Source organism: Ursus arctos, unplaced genomic scaffold, assembly GCF_023065955.2.
Source record: "Ursus arctos isolate Adak ecotype North America unplaced genomic scaffold, UrsArc2.0 scaffold_1, whole genome shotgun sequence".
In the NCBI taxonomy this organism is placed as follows: Eukaryota; Metazoa; Chordata; class Mammalia; order Carnivora; family Ursidae; genus Ursus; species Ursus arctos.
Window position 1 is genome coordinate 98,413,388 of NW_026622763.1, and position 16,923 is coordinate 98,430,310.

The following is a 16,923-nucleotide window of genomic DNA, read 5'->3' on the forward strand; positions in this document are numbered from 1 at the left end:
AGTATGCAAATTATCCCAAGTTGGAATTTTGATTTAATTTGTACAGCTGCTTAAACTATCAGTGATTATTTGGTTTTGGGTAAGAACTGTATATGTGGTGGATTCAGATAGAGGCATAATGCTGACATCAGGCTCAGTGTGGCATCGAATCCTAAGATTTTTCAGTCTAAACACCAAAATTATTGTCCCAGGTAACTGAAATGACAAGGAATCATACTGTCTAAATCTTATACTGGTTCATTTCTACATAGGCTTAAAACTACCATGCAGAGTACACTGCTCGGGGCTAATAAGTTCTTGGAAAGAGAATTGTATTCATGTTCTGTTAGGCATTTAGCACTAAATACAGATGAGTCTCTGAGACAGTCTGTAATTTAAAGATAGAGCCACTTTGAAATTTTATTCGACTGTTTATGTTCTATATATTATGCCACTATGGGATTACATTTACCAGTTTACCCTATCTTAAAGGAAAATCATAGGAACAATTTATAAAGCATTAAAAAACACATTACTTTGTGCCCATATAAAAACAGAATGTTTAAATTAAAAAAAAATTCAATAGCCCAAAGCTTTTTGTTTTTTTATGTTATATTACTGTACTTGTTCTTTTTTTTTTTTTTTTTTTTTAAGATTTTACTTATTTATTTGAGAGAGAGAGCACAAGCAGGGGAAGGGGCAGAGGGAGAGGGAGGAGAGGACTCTCCAATGAGCAGGGAGCCCAGCATGGGACTTGATCCCAGGACCCCGGGTTCATGACCTAAGCTAAAGGCAGATGCTTCACCGACTGAGCCACTCAGGCGTCCCTTTGTTGTTGCTGTTGTTTTTCCAGAAATGCTAACCAAATATTTATCATGAAGCAAGGAATTGATGGGCATACCAATGAACAAGCATGATTCTATCCTCACAGAGCTTACACTCCAACAGGGAATACTTAACTGGACCCAGAGAACTGCTTTGACTAATACTTAATTAAATTTATCAGTTTTATCATAAAAAAGAAATATGAAGTAAATCTCTTCTTTTGTAGAGTAATCAGATTTTTTTTTATATGAACTTCTTGTATCACATGATAGTTGAAACCATGGATGGTCAATCATCTTAGAATTTCTTCTAAATCTGAACTCTAACCCTTTGCATTAGAAATACATTTATCCTACACGTGCTAAATTTATTTTAAAAATTTCTTAGGAGTTAGAGTAGTAAAAAGATGTGAATGAAGTTACAGTGACTGGATTCACCTACGGAGAAAATGATATTCTATCAGTATTCTGAAGTTGGACATGTGAGTGATAATTTCATTTAGCACCAAATTTGACAGATCTATGCGGTCAAGTTCTCTTTTTTCCCCACTGTGAGTGTGTATCCTGACATTAAGGTACTATTTGTTGAGTCCTGCCCAGTAATTAGAAAATTTAAATAATGTAACCAAAGTCAATTACATCTTAAATAATTCTTCTCTTCAATAAACTTATCAATCACCTGACTGAATTGACAAGTTAGATGAAAGATGATCATTGAGCTGTATGTAGAATGCTCTGAACATACTGTCTGGGAAAACCCTGACAGTTAAAAGTATGAGTGCCATCCTCAGGGCCTCTCGGAATCTCAGCATTCTTATTATTCTTGTGGCTTACCCCTCTACTTCCTCATGTCTATAATAAATTGTTCTGAGAATTTTTCAATACAGCAAAACATTTGGGTTGTTTGTTTTTTCCTAAACCATCTCATATTCTGACAGATAATCTTACAATTTTTTTTCAAATTTTCCTATTTGTTTCTTTAGTAGAGCAATATTGACTCACTTCACAGTATGCAATAGATATGCAGATGGCTGTGAACCAATCTGTTCTGAAATATTCAAGGATAATATACTCTTACCTTTTCACTATGTGAAGCTGTGGTCAGGAACAGTAAAAATAACTCTGAAAAATTATTTTTACTAATTTTCAGGTTCTCCATCTTCCTAAATGTAGCCATTGAACATCAAGCCAAACTAATTTAGGTTTGACTTAAGTTCCTTTTCCTAATCAAGAGTGAGATTGCTAAGAGGAAACAAAACATTTTGAATAATTTCTAAAATAAAAGTGGGGGAAGATAGAGATCTCCTTGTTAGGATGTTGAAGGTCAGAAAAGACCAAAATAACAATAAGAAAATAACAGAGTAAGCCAAAAATGATACTATTCCATAAAGAAAACAGAAGTATAGTAAATATGCTGAAAATCAAAGAAAAACAGAAAATCTTAGAAGCAGCCAAAAGCAAAATTATCATCACATTTAAAGGAAAAAACAATGAGAATGACAACAAACTCCTTAATGCAAACTGGAAGACAATGGAATAGTAAATCCGTAAAGTGATGAATGGGGGAAAAAAACCCACTATCAACTTAGAATTCTAATCAGCAAAAATATACTTAAACATGACAGTAAAATGTATTTTCAAATAGATAAAATTTGAGAGAAATTTTCACCAGGTTTGTACTGCAAGATATGTTAAAAGAAGTTTTCAGGCTGAGGCGAATCAACAGCCGATGGAAACTTGGATCTACAGAAAGAAATGAAAAGGACTGGGAACGGTAAACTAATGAGTAAGTATAAAAGATTATTTTTTTGGTCTTAATTTTTAAAAAGATGATTTTCTGTTTAAAGTAAATAGAATAATAATGTATTGTAGGGTTTATAACAGAAACTGAAGTAAAATCTATAAAACGGTACAAGGGACAGGGAGTAAATGGAATTATGTTGCTCCAAAGTATTTATACACAAAGTGGTATAATATTAATTTAAGGAAAACTGATGAGTTAAAAATCTAGCCCCACTAAAAACATAAAGACTTAGATAAGAAAAACAAATAGAGGAAATAAAAGTGGAATTAAAAAGAAAGCTCAATGAACTTCAAAAGAGAATAACGACAAACGAGCAGGTGGGGAAAATAGTAAACAAATAACGAACTGGTAGACTCAAACCCAATTGTAAGTTACACGGAGTTCATGGATGAGCCTCTCGAATGTGCAAATTAACGTTTTAAATGAATGTGCATTTTTTGATATATACATTAATGTTTTTGATCAAATTTGGAAACTTGTGGCCCTTATATCTACTTGTTTTTTCTTCTTCTTCATGTTCTCCTCTTCTGGGACTCCATAATGCATATATTGACACATTTTATGGTGTTCTGTAGGTCTCTAAGAAAAGTTTAAGGACAAAGAGCATGTCCAAGATTATGCAGCCCATAATGTTAGGTCAGGAAAATATTTTCAGATGTTTGCTTTGTCTCTGATCAACTTCCTAATTAAATTTAAACATATTGCCGCACAGGAAATGATGAGCAACACCTACCTAATCCTTTTTTAGGTGTTCTTAGGCAGCATTCATCACTTCCTTAGCTCATTTTCTTTCCATTCTAATTAATCGAGATCAAATATTCCCTATGTTTAAACTACTGTATCATTTAACGTTTCTTATTTTTATAGTAGTTTCATAGAACAGCTTCAGTTCTACAACCGCTCTGAGACTATTTGATAAGTTGTTTCAAAAAGAAATGAATGTGCTATGATTATTCAAGCATGTAAGAGGTGAAAACTAAACTGAGTCAAAATTAGATGCAATCACATCTTATTTTGTTGCTAAATAAAACAAAATCAAAGTGGAGAGATTGGAACAACGGTACGCTGTTGGTGGGAATACAAAATGGTACAGCCACTATGGAAAACAGTATGGAGGTTCCTCAACGAATTAAAAATAGAACTACCATACAATCCAGAAATTCCCACTTTTGAGTATTTGTCCAAAATAACTGAAATCAGGATCTAGAAGAAATATGAGCACTCCCATGTTCATTATACTGCTATTCACAAAAGCCAAGATGTGAAAACAACCTAAATGTCTGTAGATGGATTAATGAATAAAGAAAATGTGGTATATACATACAACTGACTATTATTTCGCCTTTAAAAAGAAGGAAATCCTGTAATATGGGACAACATGGATAAGTCTTGGGAACACTATGCTATATGAAATGTGTCAGTCATAGAAGGACAAACGCTACATGATTCCATTTGTATGAAGTGTCTAAAATAATCAAATTCACAGAAGCAAAGGATAGGATGGTAGTTTCCAAGGGCTACATGGAGGGGAAAATCAAGTTGCTATTTAATGTGTATAAATATATATCTTTCAGTTATGCAACATAAATAAGTTCTAGCAGTCCGATGTAAAACATTGTGCCTATATATAGCAATCCTGTAGTGTGCACTTAAAGGTTTGCTAAGAGATGTAGATCTCATGTCAAATGTTTTTATCAAATAAAAAAAAGAGGACTATAAAAGAAAAAATCAATAGAATCATTCTGTTAAATAAACACAATATAAAAAACATAAGAAATCAAAACCTCAGAGCATAACACTATTTATTAATTATGAGAACTTTGAATTTTTTTGCCTGAATAATAACCCTAATCAAGCCCCAGGAGAAAGTCCATTAAAATAGGAATATAGTTGTTGTCTTTTACATTAAGCATTAAATATAACATTGCAAATGTTATTCAGAAGAACTGGAAAAATAAATAAACCTATTCTGTTGCTTGAGATTTAAATAAAGAAATGATAAATACTTACGCTGCTATCGTTATGAGAAACATGTAACTTGACTTGAATATCATGAAACCAGCATAGCACACCCAAATATTAGTTGTGTAATGCATGAGAAGCAGAGACCCTGCGTCTGCTGCTGAGAACATTGCCAGGGCCAGCTCTCCCAGGAGATCCCAGTTGACTTTCACACAGCCCGCTGTGAAGGCTGCCAGAGCTCCTGGAAAGGAAGGAATCAATGTATATTACATCTTGTCATTCCACACAAAACAAAGTAGGGTACCATTTTGTAAAAATTCACACTGGATGGGCACTGAAGCATTTCCAGGCTAGGGTAAAAAATGTTGACCAGTTGTGAACTTTGAAGAAAATCACTCGATCCAGCTCTCTGAAGTGTACATGTCTTTTCCTCTTAAAGTTTGAAATAGACCAACTGAATTTGGGTTTCCACAAATCACAGACTGGAATGGCCCCAGAGAGGCCATTTTTTTCTTTCTTCTTCCCTTTGCGGAAGATAAAACTCAGGTTCAGAAACCTGGTGTCAAACAAAAACAAATCCAGACTTTGATAGGGGAAGGCTTTATTTAGAAGAAAGACTTGCCATAATAGGGAGAACGCTCTGATTGCTGAAATCTGCAAGCATCTTGAAATCAAACAGAAAAAGGGTTTTCTTTTATAGAGTAATCCTTCACTGTAGGGCAAGCAGACATAAGCAACATCTTTGGAGAGGAAGCTGGACACGGAAAGGGAAATGATCAGTGGAGACTGATAGGAAAGCATCCTGCTGTGATCAATTTTCAGGAGAAGTTGATGGGGGCTGGGCACATTCCATATTGCGTTGTGTTTACTCAGAGTTGGGGCAAGCAGAATGTAAGGGGTCTGTAATAAGGAGAGGAGCCTGATGCAAGTTCCAGTCAAGACAAAGCACAGCAGAAGGAACGGTCAATTGTGAATACTTGGTGACCAAGTGAGGCACCGAGTTCTTCAAACTGAATGCCAGCCCTTGCTACCATGTTCTTCTCTGTGCCGTGTTATGAATGTTCTAGCAAGGAGGGATTCTCTCTCTCTGTCCTTATCGCTGTTTTCTCTATCTTCTCTATAACATAGATTTAATAATTTTCTCAAATCCCTGAAAGATACTAACCTTTTCAAGAATTCTCTCTATACACTTCCCCCCATTTGTTAGTTTAACCAGTCCCCCCTTTATTTGTTGACTCATTCATTCACCTACTCACCTATCTAACATTTTTGAGCTTCTCTGTGGGAAAATATGGTGGTAAACTTTGGATCCTTGCCCTTGAAAATAATATAGCCTGGAGAAATTAGATATTTCAATTTTTAGTTTCAATAATGTGTGATAGGATTGTGGAAGTGCTGACCCTAACTCAAATTCAACTAACCATAACCTAGTGGTTCTCACAAGGGTGTTTTTGCCCTTCAGGGGACAGATGGCAATATTTGAAGACAATTTTGGTTGTCATGACTTGGCAGGGGTGGTGGTGCTGCTGGCGGTGGTGAAAGGGCATCTAATTGGTTAAGACCGGTGATGCTGTGGGACATCTTATAATGCACAGGACAGCCCCCATGACAAAGAATTTCCCTGCCCAACATGTCAATATTGCTGAGGATGAGAAACTTTGACCGAGACTTACATGTAGTCACAAGACGTATCCCTGGGACAAATTCATGTTATAATATGCATTATATGGACATACTTATAATGCACTTTTACATTGTGCCATGAATGAAGTAATCAATTGTCCGGTTTCTCGTGACCCTTAGCTTATTTCTTGACGACATGGCTTAATTTACATGCAGCCTTAGATCAGCAAACCAGTCCTACTTCACCTGGTTCTGCCTAAAAATGTGACACTAATTAAGGTCACAAAAAGACTAAAGAAAGATTGTGTTTAGGGGGCTTTTAAAGAGTGAATTTTATGAACATTTTACCTTTTCTACACACGCCCTCAGTAAGGGCACGTTATCTGAAGAGAAGAGGATTGTTTTCTCCCTTCTCCCGAGGAGCAAGTCCTTAGAGAGGAAATAGGTTTAAGATAAACAAATCCTAGAACAGGTTTCTAGAAGTCAAATGGAATTTTTAGAAAGGGAAGTGAGAAGTATATTACCCCAACAATGGACCCTGAAATGTTCAATAAATATGTGGGTGTGGAACGCCCCAACTTCAAAAATAATATCTTCAAAGTCTTATTTGATGTGAAAGCTTTGTTATGTCAGGAAAATCCATGTGCATTCTTGGGTTCACTTCAAAGACAGCTCTGGGCTCTACCCTTCAGACTTTAGAACATTAACTCTGTGTCAGCCCACCTTCCCTCCTTCTCTTCACCTCACTCTCTTTGGAAAAGGATTTTAAAATTCACAAAATATGTTCTGAGAAAAAGGAAGAGTCCATGGACAAGAATCTGAGAACCCCAAACCACTGTAGCTTCCCAGCCAGGAGGGAAGTTTTTCGAGTAGAAAGCCCAGGATAGGGTTGAAGGGTGAATCCCGTAGCAGAAGCTGGGAACCCTCATTCCCTCAGAGACCTTCTCAAGGTTACTCAGTCTCACTGCCTCTTCCTGTTGCACAAAATGCAATATCAGAAATCCATCTATGGGTAAATAAGGTTGAAGCAGACACTTACCAGTCAGCTCAAGGAGAAGCAATAAATAGAAACACACATATCCTCTTGGAAGTCCCGCCTCTCCCATCATGTCACACCCTGCCTTTCTCCTTTCCTAGTGCTCTTTGTCTTGTGCTGCCATTTTCTCCACACCCGAGGATTGCTGTTTGTTAAGGACTACTGTGGAGGGACACAGTTCTTATTGGTTCTTACTAATGACAAATGAATGAAAGTATATTATGTAGGAAAGGCCAGAGAGAAAATTATATAAGATAATACAATAAGCTGGCTGTAGAGAAGAGATAGGGTAGAAGATTGTAAGAATCCTGTCTGGATTCAATATTATTCTAGCAAATATCTGGATATGGTAGGGAATGGAGAAGCTGAGTAGGGAAAATAATCTTAATTAGAAGACAACAAGCTTTGTCAAATTCCTACATGTAGAATAAAGGAAAGATATAAATAAATTATTTAAGTTATCTCAGTGGGAACCTTTGAAATGATAAAGTAGCTCCTAGAACAGTAGCTTTCAAACTTTTTTGACCATAGCCTGAAAAAGAAATATATTTTATATGTCCACCAGTACGTACATACGTGTATGTAAACAGAATTTTCACAAAACAGAACTTATCCTTATAAGATGCTATGCTTTCTATTCTATTCTATTCTATTCTATTCTATTCTATTCTATTCCATTCCATTCCATTCCATTCCATTCCATTCCATTCTATTCTATTCTATTTTAAATTTTCTATTCTGTTCTTTGATTTAAAAATGCTGGACAGAAATCCACTATGTTAATTTCAAGATCCATATTCTATAAAGGGTCAGAGAGTAAATATTTTAGGCTTGCAGACCACATAGCCTTCTTTGTTTTTATTTGGTTGATTGCCTGGATTTATTATCTTTACAACACTTGTCATACATTATTTTTTTCCCTTAAAACCTTTTAAAAATGTAAAAACTATTAGCTCTGGGGGGCCATGGGCCATCATTTGCCCACCTCTATTAATGGCTTGCAAACCACAGTTTGAAGACTAGAGTTACAGAGCAGTTAGAGAGCAGAGTGATTTAGTAGCTTAACTATAAACCATTCAACTCTTTATGGCCAAAACAGGTTCGGCTTGTGGGACACAAATTTGCAGTCCCTGTTTTTAGGGATGGGTAACACTTTATTTTCCATGGATAGCTTTGTCAATCTTTCATTATATTCACTGCCTCTTTTAAATTTGGTGCAAAAACTCTTTTCTTTTTCAGAGTATTTGGTATTCAGTATTGAAATCATTACTACCAATCTATCTAAGACTATGATTTGGAAGACTATATTTCTTGCATATTGAAAAGATAAAGTCTGGTATACTGACCTCCAAAGGTTGCAATAGCTTCCACTGCCCCATTATAGATTGCAGAACTCTGGGACGGCGCCTTGTAATCCCACAGGATTTGAACATAGTTCAAAACCTGGTTGAAACCTGCTGTGGAGAAGGCCCACCACAGGGACCAGTAAAAAAGACGCTTCGAGGAGTAGCACTCCTTCAAATCTCGGAACCACTGCACAAAAACACTCCACACCACATTTCGTGGCATCGGGCTGCTCACCGGACCACCATCCAGGTTCCCTGAAATGGTGGGTATTTCTGAAGTGGGTTTCTCTTCGCCGCCTGGTGCGTTAACTTTGGAAGGTCCATCTAACGCCACATTTTTATTTGGTGGCTTCTGTACTTCTGTGCTGGATTTTGCATGAAAAAACATGCTCTTCTTAGGCATCGGTAGGAGAAGTGAGAAAAGAAAAGCCACGGAGACGGAGGCCAAGGATATGACGTTGAGGTGAAAGTACGACAGGCTGGCCAGGGACACCAGGAGCTGGCCCAGCACCGAGGCTGCTGTGTAGGCGACGAGCGTGACGCTCCTGCAGTAGCCGCTCACCTTCTGGTAGTGCTCGGGGCTGACCACGCTGTAAATGTAGGCGTAGTAGGCCACCTCGGTGGCGGAGACCATCCCATAGAAGAACTCCAGCACCTGCATGGCTCTTAAGCCTTGACCAAATACAAGCAGAAGCCAGGTGACGATGAAGCTGATGCCTTGCAGGATGATGACGGGCTTGTAGCGGACGTAATCGGTGAGGACGAACACGGGCAGCAGCAGCGCCAGGTAAGAGTATGTCCAAATTGGAAAGATCTCATTTGTGATCTGTAAGATGAAATGGGGGCGTGAGGACAAAAGCACCGGAAGTGAAACACACCATAGATCTCTGACATATGTATTATCTGAATGACATGTATCCATCCTAGGACACATTGCTTGGCCCACGTCCATTTGATACTTCACATGAGTTTCTGACAATACAATGGAAAGCTAGGGAAACTGAAATTCAAGGAAACAAGGTGGCAAAATCATGGATATTCATAACACGTGGGTTCCCTCCTCCAGGGAAAAAGAAAGAGCAGTTATTGTTCTTAGTTATCTGCTTCTTACATTTTAAAATGAAATATCATCTGTATAAGCCACTGAGGCTGGGAAAAGAGGCCATAATGCATATGTTAGGCTTACCAGCTTTCCCAGGGCAGTGTAGGGCTGCTCACTGCTCTTGCCTGTCCTTTAAAAATAGTTGACTCTTCTTCCGTAAGGTTAAAAAGAATGTTTCAGTACTGGCAGGACCTGACCATATTTACCTTTGATCCCATCAGTATATAAAACGTGCAGACCATCAGGAGACCATCTAGGTGACCAGGAACACACAGGACAAATGACCGGTTCAAGACCAATTATCGGAAGAAGGGATGCTAGTCTGTCTTCTGTTCTTCTGCATCCTTGGCCTTACTTTGTTGGGCTGCTTTAGAGGAGCCATGAGAAACCACTTAGCATGTCTCTTTTTAAGTCAGCTTTGACCACAGTTTTCCAGGAAACACTGGTGGCATCAGCAAATCATTTGAGCCCACAATAGTACATAATTATTTTAGCTTCTATAAGCGGAATCTATAGCGGATGGAAGGTGATGTAAAGAAGGCTGGGGTAGACCCTCTTAAATCCCTGTTCTTTCAGGGTCTCTCTGACCCTCTTAAATCCCAAGGTCTCAGATCACTGACATCAATCCGCCAACCTTCTGAGCCCGAGGTGTGTTTTGACCTAAGCTGTGTCCTGACTCCTTGAGTTCTCAGGTCACCATTTACCTAAGCCTTCTTACAGTTTGGTAGAACCTCATTCTGGCCCTTCCTGACATTTAGGCGTAGTTACTAACCTGGGAAAAGCTACATTCTGGATCTGTTTTTTGGTGACTGTCTCTGGACTCTAAATTCAGTCCAGGGCTACCTCCCAGCCAAACCTGTTTGCACCTACCGGCATTCAAGTTTGGCATGTGTCTTTTTTATTGGGGGGGGGCGGAAATGGTGGATTGGTTTAGAGGGTAGAGTTTCCTTGGTGTCCGGTAGGGACATGAGGATGGTTTCTGGGAGAGGGAGGCCAGAGGAGATACAATTGTTATGCCCCATTTGCTGCATAATCAGCCCGTAAAATGGGCGTGACATTTTTTCCCTAAGGACATTGAATTGATACAGTGCTTTGTCTGATCTTATTGTTCAGGGACTAAAGTGGTCATCCTTAAATTTTAGTGTGCAGCGGATTCACCTGGAGGGTTTGTTAAATACCAGACATTCAGACTCAGTAGACTCGGGGCAGGGCTTGAAAATGAATATTTCTAACAAGTTCCCAGGTGATGCTCTTGCACTGGTCCGAGGACCACGGTTTGAGAATCACTGACTCATAGGCTCCTTAGGATGAGATCTTAACGACCTGACTGAAAGCTGACAACAGCCTTAATATTTACACATAAAGAGGAAGAAAAAATCTTCAGAGGATTTTTTCATATGCTTTCCCCTAACTTTTCGCTTCCAAATCTTGTACTATCCTCTAAGGTTTGTGCTTGTATCTAGGTATGACTTTATTTTAGGTTCATGATAATAAACAATGACATCTGGAAGTATTATTTTTGTACGGCTGAAAGATCATTTTGAACTCGCCCCAATTTTGTGGTAGGGAAGAGTTTTATGTTTTTACATGACAACTACACAGACATCATTAAGGCCCATTTATTTGCTTTTGAGATTGTAAGTAGTGGTGATACTTTGCTCCCACCCAAGGCTTTAGACATGGGTTCTAACAAGACATAAACCTAAGATAAGCATGTTAGTAAACTCACCATGCTGAGGCTTATATTTTTATCTGGTCCTGCTAAATAAGGTACGACAAATGGCTCTGATGGTTTCATCATTGAGAAAAATCCAAAGCAGCAGAGGTTTACTGTGGGGAAAACCCAAGAATGGCTTGGTGATGTCCGGCAACAACTCATGGGTGGTTAAACTGTGGGGGAAAAAAGAAAAAAAAGCAAGTCAGAAGATTGATGGTTTCTTTTCATAAAATTTGTGTTCTCTTCCCTATGCTCCATTTGTCCTTTGGTCTTAAAAATGACAAAAAGAAGATCACTGTGACAGTAAATATACGTTACAGGTCAAAACACAAGGACCTGAGTCTAGTCTGGGTTTTTTGCTTTAAAGAGAAAACTAATGGTTACTTGAAAACACTGCAGTTAAGGAGTTAAGTTGCATCTCAGATGGAATGGCGGGGTCACTGAGGAAAAAGTACTCCCCAGTATGGCAAGCCAGGGGGTCATGCTCTCCTGTAATCTTTTCCAGTAGAAAGAAGTCAGGGAATTTCTCCTCAGGCAGAAATCTTGGGCATAAGATAAGATTGGTGGAATTTTGATAAACGTAGTTGTAAGCAGACATCAGCTTCATGCTTCCCATCATGGGCCTACTACCCTGTAACGGTTGATGAACTGAAATTCATTTTAATGAGTGCGTTAAAATGGTGAATAAAGTCGCCTTTGAGGAGTGAAGCAGATAGACCTCTTGCTTTTTCTAAGAATCAAACTCTAGGTGAAACTTGGTTTAGCATAAGAAGCCTCCACGAATTTGAATCGTCATCCACCCAGGTGATTTGATTTGCCTTTAATACCTCCCTTCAGAAGAACTCCATGTCATCTAGACAACATGGCGTCATGGGTGAAATTCAACAAGTCTTAAAAGTATTTTTCTGAGCTGATACTTAGCTCTTGCTCTGTTCTTTTCCCACTTACGTTGCTAATACTGAAACGTGAGAGCTTAAGTTCAGGAGGGTAAGCCTTAGGGTCGGCTGACTGGGGGAAGACACGGGCAGCCCTTAGGAAGGCAATCGACTGCTCTGAGAGAACCTCACTCACTCAGTCATTGACCATTTCCTCCCCGAAGCTTCCCGACCCTCTCCAGCTTCTCTTCCACCTTCCTCTATGCTTCCTCTTCGTTACAGCCCTGGCAAAGCAGTGTGGCCTGACAGTCAAGGGCGGCGCTCTGGAGTCAATAGGTCCAAATTCTTCCTGCTACTTACAAGCATGTAAACGTTGGCACATTACTGGACTCCTTTGGTATCTCAGATTTCTCATCTGTAAACTGAGGATGGTAATACCTACCTCATGTTGCAAAGATTACACGCATTAGTACATGTTAGAACGATGCCAGTCAGTAAGCATGCACCGTGCGGTCTGTAGAAGTCATGGCTTTGGAAGGCACTGAGGTGTTGACATGCACATCTGCTCGTTAGCCTGGCAGCTCCAGGGGATGGGGATTCATATTTGTCACCAACTCTAGCACACAATCTTACTCATCAAAGGTCTCCTGGAAATGTTTGTTCAAAGTATAGCCATTGGGCCAAACAGGGTTTTCTAACTGACCAGAACAATTCAAATAATAATAAGAAAGTATTCCCCAAGTGTCCTGGTTACTTTAACTTGTTCTCTGGAGTGGGAAATACAAGCCATTGTTTGATTCTCAAGAATATGGAGGTTACTCTTTTTTTTTCCTAAAGATTTATTTATTTATTTGAGGGGAGGGAGGTGCAGGGAGAGAATCCGAGGCAGAACCCCAACCCTAACCCCACTGAGTGCGGAGCCTGATGTGGGGTTCAATCCCAGGACTCTGAGACCATGACCTGAGCTGAAACCAAGAGGAACCACTTAACCGACTGAGCCACCTAGATGCCCCGGGAGGTTACCCCGAAAATAGTTTTGGAATAATGAAATGAGGATTTCCCGGTGAGAAGAACACAGCTTTTGCAGTCGAGCAAATTCAAATCTCGAATCCACCTTTTGAGTTGTGTGACCCCTGGACAAGCTTCTTAATGGGCCAAGGCCACAGTTGTCCTCACCTGGGCAGGTGGGTAACTTCCTATTCCATCCCAGATGTTGGCAGCCAGTTTGTCAAAGACTGTTGAACTCAAAATGAGTGGATCATTGGTCTGACTAGAATATGGAATCCGTTACCACTGCAACAGGAAGATTCACATGAGTGATCGTGTGGAGAAATAGTTACAACAAATCCTCTTGAATGGGAAATAGGGACTACTGCTGTCAGGACGGGCCCCAAGTTGGCCCCCTGCTGGTACCCTCACTTACTGCAAAAGGACAGCGTTTTTACTTTTTCTGTGGTGCTCTGCCTGCATAGCCCCTCTGAACTGAACAGCTTTCCTTATGGCCCGTGGAAAACTAATGGCTCCCTGGGAAGAACTTTGAAAACACGAGGTTTACACTATTCCCTGATATGTGGTCTCTGCTGAGATTGAAGGGAGTGAAGAACCCAACATGAGAGATGCAAACATTCCTTCCTAGACCTCTTTTTCTAATTCCAAGGCATTTCCCCCTTTTAAAAATTAATGATGGAGTTACAGCTTTAAAAAGAGACAAATACTGAGTTTACAATCTCAGGTTACCTAGGGGTGTGACTGTTAATAGTTCAAGCAGGTGATAATTCTTAGTTGATTTTTAACCTGTTGCTCTAAAGGTCATTGGAAATCAGTTAAAACGTTACCAAACGAATGCTCCGATTTGCTCTTAGGTATGTCAACATGCAAATTTCTAGTATTCTAGAGGATGTTGGGTGCACTGAACACAGTGGGCTTCTGGCTCAGGACACAGATCTATCCCAGCTGCTTCGGTGGGGAGCTCTGCCGCTTCAGGGCCCTCGCTGTTCGGGGGGCAGGTGCACTGCCACGAGTGGGTGGGCATTTAATAAGTATCCCAGCTATTACTGTGATGTGGACCTTCTGGGAGATGGTTTTTTTTTCTGTTGTACTTAACATAACTGGATGAACTTGAATTCCTTTGCCTCTCTGAGTCCCAGTGATTAAAAGAAGGCAACAGTGATCTACTTTATTATTTGTGAGGAGTAAATGAGGTCAACAGGAGAGGACTCAGGGCGCTGCCTAACACAATAAATACCCGTGTCTCTCCTTGGCCTCTCTTTGAGAATCTGGTCTAGTCCCAGTGATGCAGGAAATCACACCACCAATGAATCACTGATAAAATAGCAGCTTCTAATGTTAGACCCGGCTAAGTTGAATTGTTGGTCATCCGTACACGATGTAGGAATAATTTCAAAAATAATTACTCTTAATTTAAGAGAATTACTCTTTCAGAAGACACTGAAAGAGTAAGTTTACAATTTAAGATCGTGAGGAAAACTATTTCTTTAAGGAATTAAATTGTCTGAAAGCCCTTTATTATGCTAACTTCTACATGAGAGATCATACGTCATACTTACTTGCCTTTTAATCAGACCTTTACGGTCTGCCATAAAGGGAACACTTGATCAGTTAAGCTCTGCTCGAAATACATGCTGTCCAGACTTATGCTTCTCCATTTAGATGTTTTACTAAATTCATTCAGATTCTTCTCTAAATTAGTGAACATTTACTGTACATACTTTTTAAAGAATTAAGAGAAAATGATCTCTATATTCCAGCTCACCATGACTCAGTGTTAAAAGTGTTTTGTTTTTTTTTTTTAAACTCGATGACTTAAATCAGCTTTCCATGTCAACATTTTCCATCTGAACCTTGCTCGGCCCTTTCTAACTAGCTGTGTTGGTTAGTACACACTGACCATGGAGCCTCATCATTTTTAATGGTGATCAGACAGATTTCTTTCTACTTGACTTTCAGCAGTCACATAACTCATCTTGCTATTTGGATGCTATCAGGTAGGACTAGGGACTCATTTCAATGACATGGTTCCCTTGCATCCAAGAAATCACAAGAATTAATGAACCGTTGATACCAATTTTGGTACTGGTAACAAACATGTAAAAACGTGGAAGTGGCTTTGGACTGGAAAATGGGTAGAGGCTGGAAGAATTTTGAGGTACTTCATAGAAAAAATTTATGCCTTGAAGAGATTATTGGCAGAAATATTGCTGTTAAGCGCAATTCTGTTGAGGGCTCAGAAAGAGAGAAGCGCTATAGAGAAAGTGTCTATTGTCTTAGAGAAGACATATTTCACCGGGAACAGAATGTTGCTAGAAATATGAACGGTAAATGTGCTTTTGGTGATGTCCTAGATGGGAAGGAGAAACATGTTATTGGACACTGGAGAAAAGGTGGTTTTGTTTTAAAATGGCAAAGAACATGGTCGAATTACATTCTGTTATTGGAAGGAGAGTAGAACTTGAATGCACTGAATCTTGTTTGGAGATAGTTTGCTCGGAGCATTCCAAGCAGTGTTGAAGGTGCAGCCTGGCTTCTCCTTGCTACTTATAATAAAATGTGAGAGAAAGGAAAGAAATCAAGGCAAGAACTCCAAAGCAAAAGGGAACCAGCACTCAATGACTTGGAAGACTCTCAGCCCCTCTAGATAGTATGCTTTATAAACAGAGCCAACAGTATGGCTGGACCATCATTTGCTACAGAGCCCAGGTATGTGGCTGGTGGATCCAATCAACCACCCTAGCAGAAGCCAGGAATGGAGATATGGGCTTATCCTGGAAAGCTCCATGGAGGACCCTCTAGTCTGATGGTTTGGACCTCTGTGAATTGCATGGGAGTCTGGCGGGTCTTTGAGAATTTCATATCAGCAGAATCACTGCCAGTTCGGCTCAACAGGGGCAGAGGCAGCATGAAACAAAAAAAGAGTGAGTCTGAGGGCAGAGACACAGATGCAGAAGTTTGGGCTGACGGAGGACAGAGCATCGAGCCACAAGGGATTATTTTCAGGCCTTGAAATCTAATGGAACTTGCCCTACTAGTTTTTAAGACTTCCTTGGGACCCATTGCTCCATTTTTCCCTTTCAATTTCTCCTATTTGAATGAGAATGTCTACCGTATGCCATGATCATTGTATTTTGCAAGCAGATACCTTGTTTTCTGATTCACCGCTGGAGGGGAATTTTACCAAAGGATGGATCATACCCTAGGTCTCACCTATAGTGATTTATATGATTTAGAGGAAGAAATTCGGGATTGATGATATTTAGAGGAGTCTGGATTTAGAGTGGATACTGGGATGGTTAAGACATTTGGGAATGTTGGGAATGGGGTGAATGTAATTTTGCACGTGGGGAGGACGTGAATTTTGGGAGGCCAGAAGGTGGACTGTTATGGGTTGAGTTGTGTCCTCGCCCAAAAAAATATGATGAAGTCCTAACTCCCAGGCCCTTAAATAGAACTTACTTGGAAACAGGGTTGTTGCAGAAATAATTAGTTAAGATGAGGTCATCCTAGAGTAGGGCGGGCCGTTATTCCGACATGAATGAGATGCTTATAAGGAGAGACACAGATACGGAGACGCAAAGGGGGAAGGTGGCCATGTGCCAACAAAGGAAAAGTTTGGAACGATGCATCTACAAACAAGGAAC

The 16,923-nt window shown here is 39.6% G+C and overlaps 1 protein-coding gene across 1 annotated transcript in view; it reads right to left on the reverse strand.

Moving 5' to 3' along the window:
* The window catches only part of LOC113250378 (thiamine transporter 2-like), a 35,909-nt gene that overhangs the window by 10,514 nt on the left and 8,472 nt on the right, over positions 1 to 16,923 (reverse strand). The window contains exons 2-4 of the mRNA XM_026491782.4: positions 11,406 to 11,566; positions 8,575 to 9,400; positions 4,618 to 4,810 (exon numbers count right to left, since the gene is read on the reverse strand). Coding sequence (XP_026347567.2) covers positions 4,618 to 4,810; positions 8,575 to 9,400; positions 11,406 to 11,555 — 1,169 coding nt within the window. The 5' untranslated portion in view covers positions 11,556 to 11,566. The remainder of the gene's footprint in view (positions 1 to 4,617; positions 4,811 to 8,574; positions 9,401 to 11,405; positions 11,567 to 16,923) is intronic.